We start from the raw sequence: 14,347 nt of genomic DNA, 5'->3' as shown, positions 1-14,347 counted from the left end.
TTTGTTCCAATTTTTTTCTATCATTGCAAAGTTGCATTTTTTATTGTTGCTTAATAAAAGTATTTATTATTTTAACAAAAGTTCCAGTTTACAGTGAGTGGAGAGAACCCGCGCAACACGGGACTTTCAAATCTTTGAGCTTTTCATAATTCATTTGAGATATTGTAAGTCCAATTTGAAATTGAATTTTATCCAAATAGCCCTTTATATTAATTTTCCACCGTTTTTAAGTATATTCTATGGTTGTTTTACGCACAGGGGAAATTAGAATAAAAGAAATAATTTGAAATGATAACTCGGTATTATCATGACTACCTTGACCGTTGACAGAGATTCTTGTCCTCAAATTCTTTCACCCAAACTTTAAAAAAACACCCAGAAATGAGGTTTTATGCAAAAAACAGTTATTGGTTTTTTAAAAATTGTTTTTTATATCCTGGAGAAAATGAGTTTGTATTGAGTTTTCTCTATAAGAACGGCACAATCGATTGCAAGCTGGAACCCGCCAGAGCAAGCAGGAACCAAGAACAGAACGTCAGAACCGGCCTTTGGCGGTTGGCCAACGGTCTCCACTTTTGGGGTTTCATCAGTTTCGTTGAATTTCGTACATAATTTACCCTACTTTTAAGGTAATTTTACTTTTTCTCGTTTATTGATTGCCATTTAACTCCCGTTCGTGGTTTATCCTGTATACACTGAATTCTTTATGATCCTGAATATAACACTGATTCTACTAACAACTGTTATAATGAAAGAGCTTTTTTGACGAGCAATGTGCCACTTGTTGAATATTTTTTGGCATTGTGAAAGGTTTTGATACACTACGTATGATTTTTAAGTTCTACCTTACAATATAGTTGTCCAAAAGTTCAATATTACAAGAATGGGAGAACCTTAACTCTGATTCTTTTGGATTGAACCATCAGGCGAATCGGTCGATCTTTGTTGAAGAACCCTGTCGTTCAACACATACACAAATTTGACAATTTCCTATTTTAATAAAAGAGTGAGTTTTATCGAGTAATCTGCCACTTGTTGAATATTTTCTTGACATTGTGGCCCATAATGTATGATTTTTAAGCTCTACCTTACAATACAGTTGTCCAAAAGTTCAAAATTTCATGTATAGGGAAGCTTAACTCTATTTCTTTTGGATTGAATCATCATGCGAATTGGTCATCTTTGTTGAAGAACCCTGTCGTTCAACACATACACAGATTTGACGATTTCCTATTTTAATAAAAGAGCGAGTTTTATCGAGTAATCTGCCACTTGTTGAAAATTTGTTGACATTATGAGAAGTTGTGGCCCATCATGTATGATTTTTAAGATCTACCTTACAACACAGCTGTCCAAAAGTTCAAAATTTCAAGTATAGGGAAGCTTAACTATTTCTTTTGGATTGAATCATCACGGGAATTGGTCATCTTTGTTGAAGAACCCTGTCGTAAAACACATAAACTGATATGACAATTTCCTATTTTAATAAAAGAGCGAGTTTTATCGAGTAATCTGCCACTTGTTGAATATTTGTTGATATTGTGAAAGGTCATGGCACATCATGTACTCAATGCTTCATTTTCATTTCAATACTATATGCTAAAACCGACTCGCTAACATAAACGTGCTCCACAATACAGCCCCACACAATTTTATAATTGAGAATAATATGCAAAAAGTATTGTACAGTGGTTTTGACTCCTCCACAACAGAATTCAAAACCAGTTGGATGTTAAACATTCCTGTACGACAGGAATTACTTTTTTTTACTAAAAAAATTGTTTTTAAATATTTAGATGGATTCAGTAAAGGTTGCTGTACGAATCAGGCCACTTGTAAAATCAGAAACTGAAAGTGGCTGTCGCTCTTGCATTGAGAGGATACCCGATGAACCTCAGGTAAATATTTTTAATCTGATAATTCAGCAATTGGGTATTAATGCGTAGTAAATCCAAAATATTAGATCTCAATCGGAAAAGCTAGTCAGACGTTCACGTTTAATTATGTCTTCGATGAGTTCGAGGGACAAAGCAAGGTCTACAATTGCGCAGTGAAGCATCTTATTGAAAATCTATTCAAAGGTATTTATCTTTTTAAAAATATTTTTAATATCCAGCTTTTAACTAGGTTATAATGGATATTTGATTTATTAGGTTACAATTTGACTATCCTTGCATATGGTCAAACAGGTTCTGGCAAAACATACACTATGGGTACAAATTATTCCGGAGGCATCGAGCTGGGCATAATTCCTAGAGCAGTTTATGATATATTTGATACAATTGACACAAAGACTGATTATTCGTATAGAGTGACTTGCTCATTTTTAGAAGTACGTAGACAAATTTTTCATCTGGTTTATTTTTATGATGTAAAAATTTTTTTAATTTGCCTAGTTGTATAATGAAAGTCTCTATGATTTGCTGACTAACAAACCGCGTGAGCAAAGCGTGGTCGATATGCGGGAGCAGCATAACAGCGTTTGCATTCCCGGTCTGACTGAAGTGGAGGTCCATTCCCCCGCCGAAGCCCTCAGCCGGCTTCAAGAAGTAATTTTATTTTGATGCGATAAAAAAATACTCCCAAATCTTCTATTAATTTTAAACTTTTCAAGGGTTCTCAAGGTAGGGTGGTAGGAGCAACAGCCATGAACGCCCAATCATCACGATCTCATGCCATATTCACATTTAATATTAGAATAACCAACAAGCAAAACCCGTAAGATTTGTTTCATATTTCAAAGTTTCCCAGTATTATTTTTCATGACGGTTTTTACAGGAAGGAAGTGATGACATCTAAGTTCCATTTAGTGGATTTGGCCGGATCAGAAAGGTCGAAAAAAACTGGTGCCACAGGCGATAGGTTCAAAGAAGGGGTCAATATTAACAAAGGGCTCATGGTACTCGGCAATGTCATATCGCAACTCTGTGATGGAACCAATAGCTTCATCAATTATAGAGACAGCAAGCTCACTCGTCTCCTTCAAGGTCCTTAAAAAATCTTGATTAATAAATCATAAAAATTTCATAAAGTTCCTTTGAAACAATTCATTCTGAATGCTTTTTTTAAACAAAATTTTTTTTTTAGATTCACTTGGTGGAAACTCTGTCACACTTATGATAGCATGTGTGAGTCCAGCGGATTACAACCAAGACGAGTCAGTCAGCACCCTTCGGTATGCAGATAGGGCAAAGAAGATCAAGAACAAACCTGTAGTGAACCAGGACCCGCAGAGTGCAGAAATATCCAAGCTTAAGAAAGAAGTAAACTTTTTTTTCTCCCTCTCTCTATAAAAGGCAATGAGTTTTTAATCGTTTGTTTGTAGTTGGAAGACATGAGGCTGAAATTTATTGAAGGAGGTGGTGTCAGTTATGAGTGTCCTCCGAGTCACAAACAGTTGGAACAGGAGTTGGAGGATGCTCAGACTCGTATCAAAGAGCTTCTTAAAACTTTAACCGAGTATATGTCTCAAAGCTCCAATTTATTGGAGCGAGCTGTTATGGTATGTTTTTCACCGAAATTGGATTATTTCAACACGGTTTTCAATTTTATTTTTTAAGAAAAAATAAAATTTACAGGCAGAGAAATTAGAAGAGACAATGAAAGAGAAGTTCTCCGAATTAACCCACCTGTCTGAATCGATCACTGCGGAATCAGGTGACATCGACAAGAACAAGATTCTGCAAGACATCAAAACCAAAATTCTTGAAGTTCAGGTAGAAGTTCTTGGTTTTTTTGAAGTATATTCAGTCCCCGAAGAACTCCTGAGAACCCTGCATGTTTCCTCAAAAATCCTTGCTGATTGCATGAAAGACGTAAACCTTTTCCCAAAGTCCTTTTTTTATTTTTTTTATACCTTCACATTTTTTACTTTTTCCCTAGGTGCAGAGACTCCAGTGTGAGAAGGAGATGCTCAGTCATGAAAAGCTGTCAGGAAATAATATGGGCCCATTTGAAGAGGATGGACTCAATACACCAATAAGGCACGAACACATTCTATGCCAGGCAAAGATCAACAAAGAAATTTATGTATGTGTGAATTTATTTATTTAAAGTAATTTTTAAACGGCTCTTAGTTCAACAAGTTTTTTTTTTCTCTCAGCAAATCACAAAGAATCTTGTCTGGAAAGAAGAGCTAATGGCAAAATTGTCCGAAAACGCAAATGGACTCGGAGTCATTGAGGGCGTTTCTCAAAAGGAGGTCGATGATCTCAAAAAGCAAGTTGAATCCTTGCAGGCTGAAAAGGACGAGCTGCTCAGCCAGATCAACAACGCTGCAGTAAATTCGGCGAACAATGCCAGCAAGTAAGAAATTTGTCGACTAAAATTATACGATTTCAGGCTTATTTGAACTTTGACTTTATATGTGTTGATAATTTTATAGAGTTGCTGAACAGAGAAGGAAAAGGCTCCATGAACTTGAGCAACAGAAGACAACACTTCTTAAAAAGATTGCAGAACAAGAAAGGATAATTAAAATGAAGCAGAATTCTGATGAAAAAATGAAAGCTTTACAGGCTGATATCATGGTAAAATAATAATTTTCAAGTTGTAACATTCGATAAGCTCATTTAACTAATTTTTCCTCAATTTGCTTGTAGTCAATGAAACAACTCAAGGTAAAACTGATACAGCAGATGAAGAGTGAAAATGAAAAGTTCAGAACGTGGAAGGTAGAAAAAGATCGGGAAATGTGCCTGCTTCGTTCCCAGAATGTTAAACGGCAGAACCAATTGAAAAAGATGGAACAACAGCACTCGCTACAGCAGAATGTACTGAAGCGTAAGCTCGAAGCTGCCGCAGCCGCCAACAAGAGAATCATGGCTGTCCTGGACAGGCAGAAGCAGGCCAAGATGAGAAGGCTGAAGGGCCCTGCCTCTGAGAGGATAAAAGAAAAGATGCAGGAGGAGCTCGAGCTGCTCGAGTCCGAATACCAAGCCCAGAGGTCGCTCGATTCTCTAATCCAAGATCGAGCCTCTTTAACAAAAGAATTAACCATAGTCAAAGTACTTAAAAATATATACGTATTTATTTACTTTTAATTGATCAAAGTAAACCTATTTATTTAATTTTAATTTTTGTTTTTAGGAAAGCCTGCAGGATAATTCTATATCCCAGGAAGAAAAAGAAAAACTAGAAAGGGACATGATGCAAATTGAAGAAGGCATCGCCAACAGGAGTGCCGAAATTTCTGACCTTCAGCAAAAACTTCTTGATATCCATCATGGTAATATATTGTTAATACTTTTATTTTAACTTGTCATATTGTTAATATTATTTTTCTTCTTCTTTTTTTTTTCTTTAGAAGATCGGCCTAAAGGAAACTGGGATATGCTGCAATCCATGGGCGATGCAAAGTTTGCCATTTCGTACTTGTTCAACTTTGTGTCTGAAAAAATAAAAGAAAATTTAAATACTGCACAGTCCGTTTCAGAGCTCAAGGTCTTTTGGCAGCTTTTTACATTTTATTATCCTTTTTCTTCTTCTTGTTTTTTTTTTAATATTAATTTTTTTCCTAATAGGAACAACAGCATGAATATGTCAACCAGCTTGATCTCTACTCTCAAAAGATGGAAATAATGGCTGCCAGTCACAAAGTGGAATTGGAAAATTTGGAAAAAGAATGTGAGGAAAAAGTAAGTTACAAATTTTTATATATTAAAAAACAAAAACATGTTCTAACATTTTTTTTCTTTCTTGTAGGTTTACATCTTATTGAAGCGCATTCAAGAGCCAAATCTGAACGAGTCTGAAGAGATGGTTCAATACAAGAATATCAAGTATGAAGAGCTCGAGAAAATCGGGATGCTCAGGAACAGAGTCAAGGAACTGGAGGAAGAAGTAAACACCTTGAACAAAGCACTCGTCGTGCGCAAACCTGTATGTGTATATTATTATTTTTTTTTTAAATATTATTTTCTCCAAATCAAAAGCAATTAATAAACGGATATCAGAAATAGATATTTGTAGATATGGTTTTTACATAATTAAACTAAATTTTAAATGTAGCATTTCTTCTTTTGTTTAATTTTAATAAATACGTAAGGCAATTTGCTTTTTATTTTTATTATTAATTATTAGGATTGTTCAATGATTGAAAAATATCAAATTTTTTGTTTATTTAGCCATCTACACATATGGAAGCTTTTGAAAACTTTTTGGAGCAAAAAGATACAACCTTCACTACATCGAAGGTACTCTTTCTAAGATCAATTATTGCATGTGCATGATGAAAAAACTGCATGTAGACCACACACAAAGAAAAAAAAAATTCATTGCAACGTTTTTAAAGCTCTGACCGGCTTCCTCTTTTGCACCAGGAGATTGGTTTAACAGACTTGTCACTGATGATGCTGAAAAGGAGGCTTGAGAATAAATTTGTGATACGAGTATTCTAAAGAAGTTCCCGTCCAAAAATTTCATTCTGTTTGAAGGGAATTTTTTTGTCTGCTACGTTAAACTCAAAACATTTGAAATTACGTCGTGACATCCGTTAGCTGTGGACCATAATCGATTATTAATTGACAAAAATATAAATTTGTCACATTTTCACTAAATTTTGTTTATCACTTGTAAAATACTCAAAAGATATTCTAAGAGTATAAAATCCTGTCTTTTTGATAGTTTTCCATTGATATGGGGCGTTTTGATAAAAATGTAGCAAGTTGACCCTTTCAGGACATGTAGGGTGATATCCTATTCTTGCTTCCTCCTGTGAGGAGCTGAGAGTCTTCGGTCAAACTCACCTGTCCCTCTACCCAGGTACCGTGAGCGTGACATCACACTTTTCTCCCTTCACTATTAGACTGAAATTCAAAGAAGCAGTGTTACTTAAAACGGCAAACAACAGTGCTAAAAATAACTTACAGTACACTGTTTCTTTGAGCTTTAGTCTAAAAGCAAAGGGAGTATAGTGCGATGTCACGCTCACTTAGTACCTTGGGGACCGAAGGGTGCTGACCAACCTGAAAGGGTTAAACCAAGTAGGGTAAGTTTTATGTAAGTCACTATTAAAAAAAAGTTGAATTTTTGAACGTGACTTCTTTTTTTTTTGGCTAATATTAATTACATAATTTCTGAAATATTCTTAAAAATGAAATAATTTGTAGGTTTATGGTTGATTAAGTCGATTGTAATTTTAAAAAGAATTTCTGGCTATGATTTTTTTTCTTTTGTTATGCCAATCTGTGGTTGTTGCATTCAGTTCATACGTGATCTAAAATTTCTACAAGAAAATTTTTGTAATATAAATAACAAATTGGATCAATTTCATGTTTTGGATTGAAGAAGTAAACATTTAAATCAGTTTCTCCATTTTTCATTCTTCATGACAAATATTTTTGTTGACTTTATATGTCAATCCAAATTAGTATGGAATTTTTTTGATAGTTACCTATCATAATGGTCTGCCTATCCCCTAGCTTATTCACATTCAGATGTGTTTCGGCAATTTGCCATGGCGGTGCCGAAGATGACAAAATGTTGAATCATGTCTAAATTAACAAAAATCGGTTATGGTAGACAGACCAGGGGTGATGTTAAGTTTATCACCCCGCAAATCATAGGAGGAAACGCTCATAGTTTGAAAAGTCCATTAGTAAATTCATTTCTTTGTGTATTTGTTTTAAGTTAACAAAACAAAACATACACTTCTTATCAAGTAAAATAAATTTTCGCTTATTCACTGTTATTTGTATGAATATCAACTGCAAATTGTCTTCATTTCCAAGTTGATGATGATCGGTGATTCTTGTTTAACTTCAGTTTTGAAGGTTTTCCAATAAAGGATTCATCCTGTTGCATCAAATGGCTGATAGATTTAATTCTTTCAGGCAAGGAAAGTATAAAATTTATGATTGATAATTTATTCAGTAAATCGTAATGCACATCTGGTCTTAAAATAACGTTTATTGGTTAAACTAAGGCGATTATTATTATTATTAATTTTTTTTAACAAGAATAATTTCATTTGTTGCATTTATTTTAACTCATAATCATTTGTAGGCTGGTCAGGGCACGAGAAAGAGCAAAAAGAAAACACAGACATTCACCTACGAATTGGCCGATGAAGAGAGGATGAGGGCGTTTGACGATTCGGTCGAGATAGAGAATGACGACCCCAACGATCCAGACTGGGTTCGCACGCCCCTCTACAAGAGACTGCAGTCCCTTAAGGTAAATCATTTTATATAAACCAGTTCCTCCGTTCAAAATGCATGCGTTAGAACCGAGTAACCGGGGTTCCGTTTAGAAGCGCTTGAAAAACCGTTGGGTGACTTACATTCTAAGAAAAATGCATCTTATGAAAAACCCTTCTGAAATCAAGAAAATTTAAACAGTAGAATGTATTGTTTTGTGTTGAGACATCTTTGTTTTAAATTTAATTTTTTTTCCTTTTTTTACAATAGTCATCGAAGAGAAGGTGTAACAGCAAAAACAAGACAAACCCGCAATGCTCTTGCCAAGAAGAATGCTCTCCTAAATCCTGTCCTTGTAAAAAGGATGACCTAGACTGCAATGAAAACTGTACATGCGATTCTGCCTGTAAATTACAAGTAAGGGTTGACATTTTATTTAACCAATTACATATTAAATCGCATTTTAATTTTATGTTCATATTTTATTGTACTAACAGTATTGTGAAGTCCCAATTTTCTAAACTTGTTTGGCAGTCGGAATTTTGTAGTTTCTAAAATAAATGTTATTGCCTGGCCAAAATGATTTAAAAAAAAAGACCAAACTACACTTTCTTGCTTGTCCAGCTTATTAAGAAAAACTTACAGCTTAATTTCACTAATTTCGTGGTCACTTGACCAATTAACATATTACAGTTAATTAATGTTTTTAGTTGAGATAAAAAAGTCAATGGCACGAGCGGGATTTGAACCCACGAACTTCGGCTGGATACGCCGCTGCTCTACCTCTTGAGCTATCGTGACCTCGATCCACTCGGACACTAACTTCCCATCTCAACCCCACCTTTATTTGTTATGCTTTACAAAATTATTTGTTTTGTCATTATTTGGGGCAGTATGACTGAAATTATATTTAAAATAAATATAATAATTTACAATAAATACTTTGAAATACTTTCATAAAAAAATGATTATAAACAGTAACAGTCCAATTTTTCTGTCACCCAGTGCTTAATTCACAAAATTTAATTATTCCCCCTCTTTATCATGTAGCTCCCATTAACCATTCATAACCTCGTGAAGGATGGGGCAGATCGGCGCTGGTGGCCCCTTACTTTGTGTCGACAGGTGCTGGGCCGTCCGTGGGGGTGAGTCACTGGTGCCTGGACACTTGACTCTTCTTCACTCAAGCCTTGCGAAAAAAAAAAAAAAAAAAAAAAAAAAACAGTTTTGTTCTCCTGGCACCTGACTGGGCTTGTTCCTGGGGTCAGCAGGCACTTCTATCGCCACTCTACTCCATTCTTTGAATAGACTCGGCAGAAATGACCCCAAGGTCACAGCCTTTATTAAAAAAGGGGAAAAAAATTATTTGTAAGTAACATCTGGAAGAAGTGAAAGGCCAACTTTTTGCACAAATTCAGCCATTTGCAATATGCTCAAAATAACAATTTTTTTACCTTCTCCATTTTACAGCTCTTCCTTTGCATATAAGACTCCATTTTGAACAATCAGCAAAAACTAATTTAAATAAAAAAACCTGAAAAATAGAAATAACTTTACCATCCTTTATTGTTATAATAAATAAATGAAGAAAACACAAAATTGTAAAACTTTTTGGAGTTTTTTCTTTAAAAAACCTAGAAAATGACAAAAAATTTTTAGCACTTAACAGCCTATCCATCAGTTCTGTAATTAATCAATCGTACCTTTGAAAAGGAAAAACAAAATTGAATGGCTTACACTATTTAAAAGCTGGTTTCACACTGAAAATAAATGTAAACACTGATTCAGAGTTGAATACATAAATATGTGGAGAAAATAATATAGAGACACCCGCTGCCCTGCTTGGATTAAAATTAATGAAGATATAAACAGGGTTTAGTTTTAATTTATACTAGGCAGACACCACTGTTCTTTGCTTGTCAGTTCTGAATTTATTAAAATTTGTTCTCTGTTTGCAGGATAAGTCAAATTTAGAAGTCAGCCCAACAAAAAAACAGAGGTATGGTTAAAAGCCCATTTGTCTTATAAAATCAATTTTCAACGTTTTCCTTTTTTCCCTAGGTTAATGGAACCTTTAGTGAGCATAAGAGCAAGAAGGGACGACTACTTTTTATAGACACCGCAGTCATATGATTATTTTTAAATAGTTTCTCCTGTTTTTACTTTCTGGAAAAGACCAAGACCTTTAGTCCCCCCCCCCCCGATAATCGTTGGAATTGCACGTTTTATTGTTTGACTTAATTATTCTTTTTGTATATTTTAGAGTTGAAGATTATAATCAATTTTATATAATAACCTAAAGTTCTTTTCCTTTAAGTGTACATTGATTTTAGACTTATTTTTTATTTATTTTAAAGTTGTTACTCAAGTACGATTGTATACTTTTCTTAATGTTGAACAGCAGTGGGTAAGGAAATAAAAAAGATACAAAAATTATATACCCGTTACCTTTTGTGCAGAACTTAATTTTACATTTAGTTCTTAAAAATTAAAAATTATTAAATTATTCTTTTTGTGTATTTTAGAGTTGAAGATTACAATCAATTTTATATAATAACTTATAATATAATTTTAAAGTTGTTACTACGATTGTATTATTTTCTTAATGTTGAACAGCAATGGGTAAGGAAATAAAAAAGGTTACAAAAATTATATACCGTTACCTTTTGTGCAGAACTTAACTTTACATTTAATTTCTAAAATTGTGTAAATAAATGTCCTCGCCAATTGGCTTTTTTTAAAAAAAAATATGTTAGCATTACAAAACTGAAAGTGTGTAAATTTCATTTCTTCCCTAGAAGTGAGAATTCTGTGAGAAAGTGTAAAACATACTCAACGGAGCTGGAATCGCAGAGGGAGTTATGACCATCCAACAGAGGTCTCTTAATTTGTAAAATCAAATAATCAAGTCGACTAATTAAAGTTTTTTTTTTTTTTTTTTTTTTTACAGAATTAAGCTATTTGGAGGATTGAATTTGAAGAAGGCAGTTTTGATGTTAAAATAAAATTAGCCAAGTTTACTTTTCATTTAGAACTATTTTTTCAAGAAGGAGCCATGCCACTGAAAAATGTTCTGCTACTGAGAAAAACAAAATGCTTTACTCTTGATAATTACCATGGACCAGATTTGTGCGTGTAACAGTAGAAAGAAGTTTTTTAAACAAATGAAAAATCAATTTGTTCATTTCCACATAGATAATTAGTTGAAGGCAAAATAAAGATTTTCTGGACAAAATATCAATTTATCGAATTTGGCAGGTAAAACACAATATGCAGACAGCATCAAATACTTTGTATTTCACTTTTATTTCTGTCAGGTAATATTTATGGCTGTATTTATAGGCTTGTGAGCAACTCAATTGTCACAGATCCTCCTTGGACTGTCACAATCAACCCGGTCTCCGGGTGCATGAGGCTCAATGGAGATTTTCCTGTGGCGGCTTTGACTCATTCAAACATCCAGCGCCAACTGTTTTTCCCGGGAAACAATGACTCCTCAGGGTAATAAAAAAAAATAATGTCCTCTTTATTGATAAAAAAGGAAGCAAAACCAGCTCTTCTGAAGTAGTGAAATTGTACGGTCAGAAAAAAATACAAACCTCGTCCTCATCGTATTTTCCCCTCATCGCGGCCCCTTTCTCCCATTGTTTATTTATATTTTTATACACAAAAAAGGGGAGAATATGGACATATGATCATCAATTTTAATTAAACTATTTTTTTGTAGTACTAGATCACACTATTAGATACGTGTCTGTGTTCTTGTCAATGAGCCTTAGAGCTGATAAAAATATGTATTTTATGTAATTTACTTTTTTTATGAAGTTTTCTGCCTTTGTTGGGTATGAATTTCAAAGTTATTATCTATCAATTGGTTGTTGTTTTTTTATGTAGAATAAGAATATATTTATGGTTGTATTAAATGAGATGTATAAAAAGTTTACAAAAACTGAAGATGCTTCCATATCCTGAAACAAAAAATATTAGTTAAAAATTTGACAATTTGGATTTGGTTTAATCAACCTTTAAAACACTTAAAAATATACATTTTTACCCCCCCCCCAAAAAAAAAAAAAAAAAAAAGATTTTTTGGTTGGATTAACTAAGGGGGATTTTTTTTTCCTATGTCCAGTGTTCTACATAAAAATTCATAACTTATCTGGATTTTAAGTGAGATTTTAAATGTAAATGAGAAAAATAACAAAAAAATTTATTTTATATCTATAATTATTATTTGGTAAGTAGCAACATTAGGCAGCATACAAAGACTAGCAAACCTATGTATCACAGGGGCAATGAGAACAACCCCTACAAACACATTAGAAACTTTACTAAACCTACTTCCACTGGAAATATTCATACAAGGAGAGGCTAGGAAAAGCTCATTTAGGCTCCAGAAACAATTAAATTGAAAGGAACTAAACAATTTGGGCATACATCCATAATCAACAAAATCAGACACCCATTATTAGAAATGGGAACTGATTACATGATCCCGAAAAAATCTTCACAACTTCCTATAAAGTCTCAATGGACTATAAAGGAGAGGAAGAACACAGGAGAGGAGAGTATCAGATACAATGATATGGTACACAGATGGCTACAAAACAAACGAAGGGACCGGATCAGGCGTTTTCTGTACAAGCCCAAAACATGAGCAATCAAACTCATTAGGGAAGTACACTTTGGTCTTTCAAGCGGAAATACATGCCATCAATGCAAAGTTCCCTGGAAAATCTTTTAAAAAATCCTCATAAGATCAGATAGCCAAGCAGCCATTAAAGCATTAGCATGTAAAATAATCACATCAAAATTAGTCGGTGAATGCATCCAAAATCTCCAAAACCTGGGGAAAAACAACAACCTGATGATATCTTGGGTGCCAGGACACAGGAGAATTTTAGGTAACGACAAAGCAGACAGTCTGGCCAGAGGAGGATCTGCAAGACCCTATAAAGGCCCTGAACCTATACTTGGGATAACAAAAACAAATATAGAATCCTCCATCGCAGAATGAATCCAAGCAAAACAAAAGGAGAAGTGGATAAACTCTAGCGGTGCTAGACATGGTAAACTTATGATGAAACAACCCTCACTGAGACTGGCATAAACACTGCTGCAATTGGAGACGGCCAAACAAAGAGGACTGGTAGGATTACTAACCGATCACTGGTAGAAAACATCTACACAACATGGGTACATACAGCGATGATCCCATTTTTAGATTATGGAATGAGAAGGAGGAAACACCACTCATATATCTTCGAATGCGAAGCAATAGTTCAATGAGGTTTAACCTAACGTACGGAAAAAACTTAGGGAATCAAATTGCAGCAGCAACAGTCAATGACTTGATACTTCTAAGAAGAAGGATTGAGGCTATTGCACTGAACTACAGAACTAGAAAGGTACAATAAGCCAGAAGGCTGCAGTGCCTGGGGAATACAAACCCCGCTTCCTAGTATCCTTTTCTACCATACCATTATTTGGTCTGAGGCAAACTTTATGCTATATGTGTAGTTTGGAGAGTTGTTAATCTCTGAAAAAAGGGTGTAGGTTGTCGGTAGCCTCAACAGTTTAGGCGATGACATCACTTTTTTTTTTAAACACCACCTTTTGAATTTTCCCTCCTTTTTGCCGTTTTCATCAATCAAATCAAGTAGATTACACGACATTTGAAAAATGGCAAAAAGGAGGGAAAATTCAAAAGGTGGGGTTGAGACGGGAAGTTAGTGTCCGAGTGGATCGAGGTCACGATAGCTCAAGTGGTAGAGCAGCGGCGATTCAAGCCGAAGATTCGTGCCACTGACTTTTTTATCTCAACTAAAAACTTTAATTAATTGAAAGATATTAATTGGTCAAGCGGACCACTAAATTAAGTGAATTTAAGAAGCAACTCTGTTGTTCATTCCACGGCGCTAAAACAAGCCGTTGAAAACCTTTTAAAAATTGTTAAAATTAAAAGAGCGTTAACATTTGTTCAGTCTCGGTGGTTGGCCCCGTACGTAGAGAATAACGCAATGCTAAGGGCAAACGCTACAGCGAATTTTCAAAAAGATATTTGTAAATTGTTTAACAATTCGATTTTCGGGAAAACGATGGAATCAGTTCGAAAAAGAATGAATATTTAATCAGTATGTAACTCGAAACATTTAGAAAAAATAAAACCAGAATTTTTTTAGATCATACGATCTACACCGAAAATTTGA

General features: G+C 34.3%; 1 protein-coding gene and 1 long non-coding RNA gene across 5 annotated transcripts; both read left to right on the top strand.

Moving 5' to 3' along the window:
• LOC106668018 (chromosome-associated kinesin KIF4-like) lies at positions 1 to 10,667 on the top strand. 4 transcript variants are annotated; one of them, XM_024224844.1, is made up of 23 exons: positions 1 to 164; positions 1,797 to 1,898; positions 1,964 to 2,081; positions 2,154 to 2,332; positions 2,397 to 2,549; positions 2,615 to 2,718; positions 2,779 to 2,987; positions 3,088 to 3,263; positions 3,326 to 3,502; positions 3,579 to 3,716; positions 3,883 to 4,029; positions 4,103 to 4,305; positions 4,385 to 4,529; positions 4,602 to 5,006; positions 5,089 to 5,227; positions 5,306 to 5,442; positions 5,523 to 5,636; positions 5,704 to 5,880; positions 6,126 to 6,194; positions 8,005 to 8,175; positions 8,409 to 8,555; positions 10,097 to 10,137; positions 10,200 to 10,667. In XM_024224844.1, exons 2-23 carry the CDS (start codon positions 1,797 to 1,799, stop codon positions 10,252 to 10,254), a joined length of 3,306 nt encoding a protein of 1,101 aa, XP_024080612.1. In that variant the 5' UTR covers positions 1 to 164; the 3' UTR covers positions 10,255 to 10,667. The 4 variants fall into 4 exon arrangements, with proteins under 4 accessions (XP_024080612.1, XP_024080614.1, XP_014251881.2 ...); XM_024224846.1 differs by lacking the exon at positions 1 to 164 and adding an exon at positions 522 to 629 and having other exon boundaries at positions 8,014 to 8,175; XM_014396395.2 differs by lacking the exon at positions 1 to 164 and adding an exon at positions 522 to 629.
• Positions 10,668 to 10,719: 52 nt separating this feature from the next.
• LOC106668006 lies at positions 10,720 to 11,995 on the top strand. Its single transcript, XR_001340692.2, has 3 exons — positions 10,720 to 11,016; positions 11,089 to 11,396; positions 11,481 to 11,995. It is a non-coding gene; the product is annotated as an uncharacterized LOC106668006 (long non-coding RNA).
• The last annotated feature ends 2,352 nt before the right edge of the window (positions 11,996 to 14,347 follow it).

The sequence above is a fragment of the Cimex lectularius genome, unplaced genomic scaffold (assembly GCF_000648675.2).
Source record: "Cimex lectularius strain Harlan isolate CLEC.00 unplaced genomic scaffold, Clec_2.1 scaffold88, whole genome shotgun sequence".
NCBI classification, from domain to species: Eukaryota; Metazoa; Arthropoda; class Insecta; order Hemiptera; family Cimicidae; genus Cimex; species Cimex lectularius.
Note: the sequence above shows the minus strand (reverse complement) of the source record. Positions and strands in the feature narration are given on the sequence as shown.

Excerpts from the sequence above, each read along its gene's own strand:
- LOC106668018 (XM_024224844.1), top strand. The coding sequence starts at position 1,797 with ATGGATTCAGTAAAGGTTGCTGTACGAATCAGGCCACTTGTAAAATCA. Across the intron at positions 4,306-4,384 it reads TCGGCGAACAATGCCAGCAA|AGTTGCTGAACAGAGAAGGA; the intron begins GTAAGAAATTTG and ends ATAATTTTATAG. Across the intron at positions 4,530-4,601 it reads CTTTACAGGCTGATATCATG|TCAATGAAACAACTCAAGGT; the intron begins GTAAAATAATAA and ends ATTTGCTTGTAG.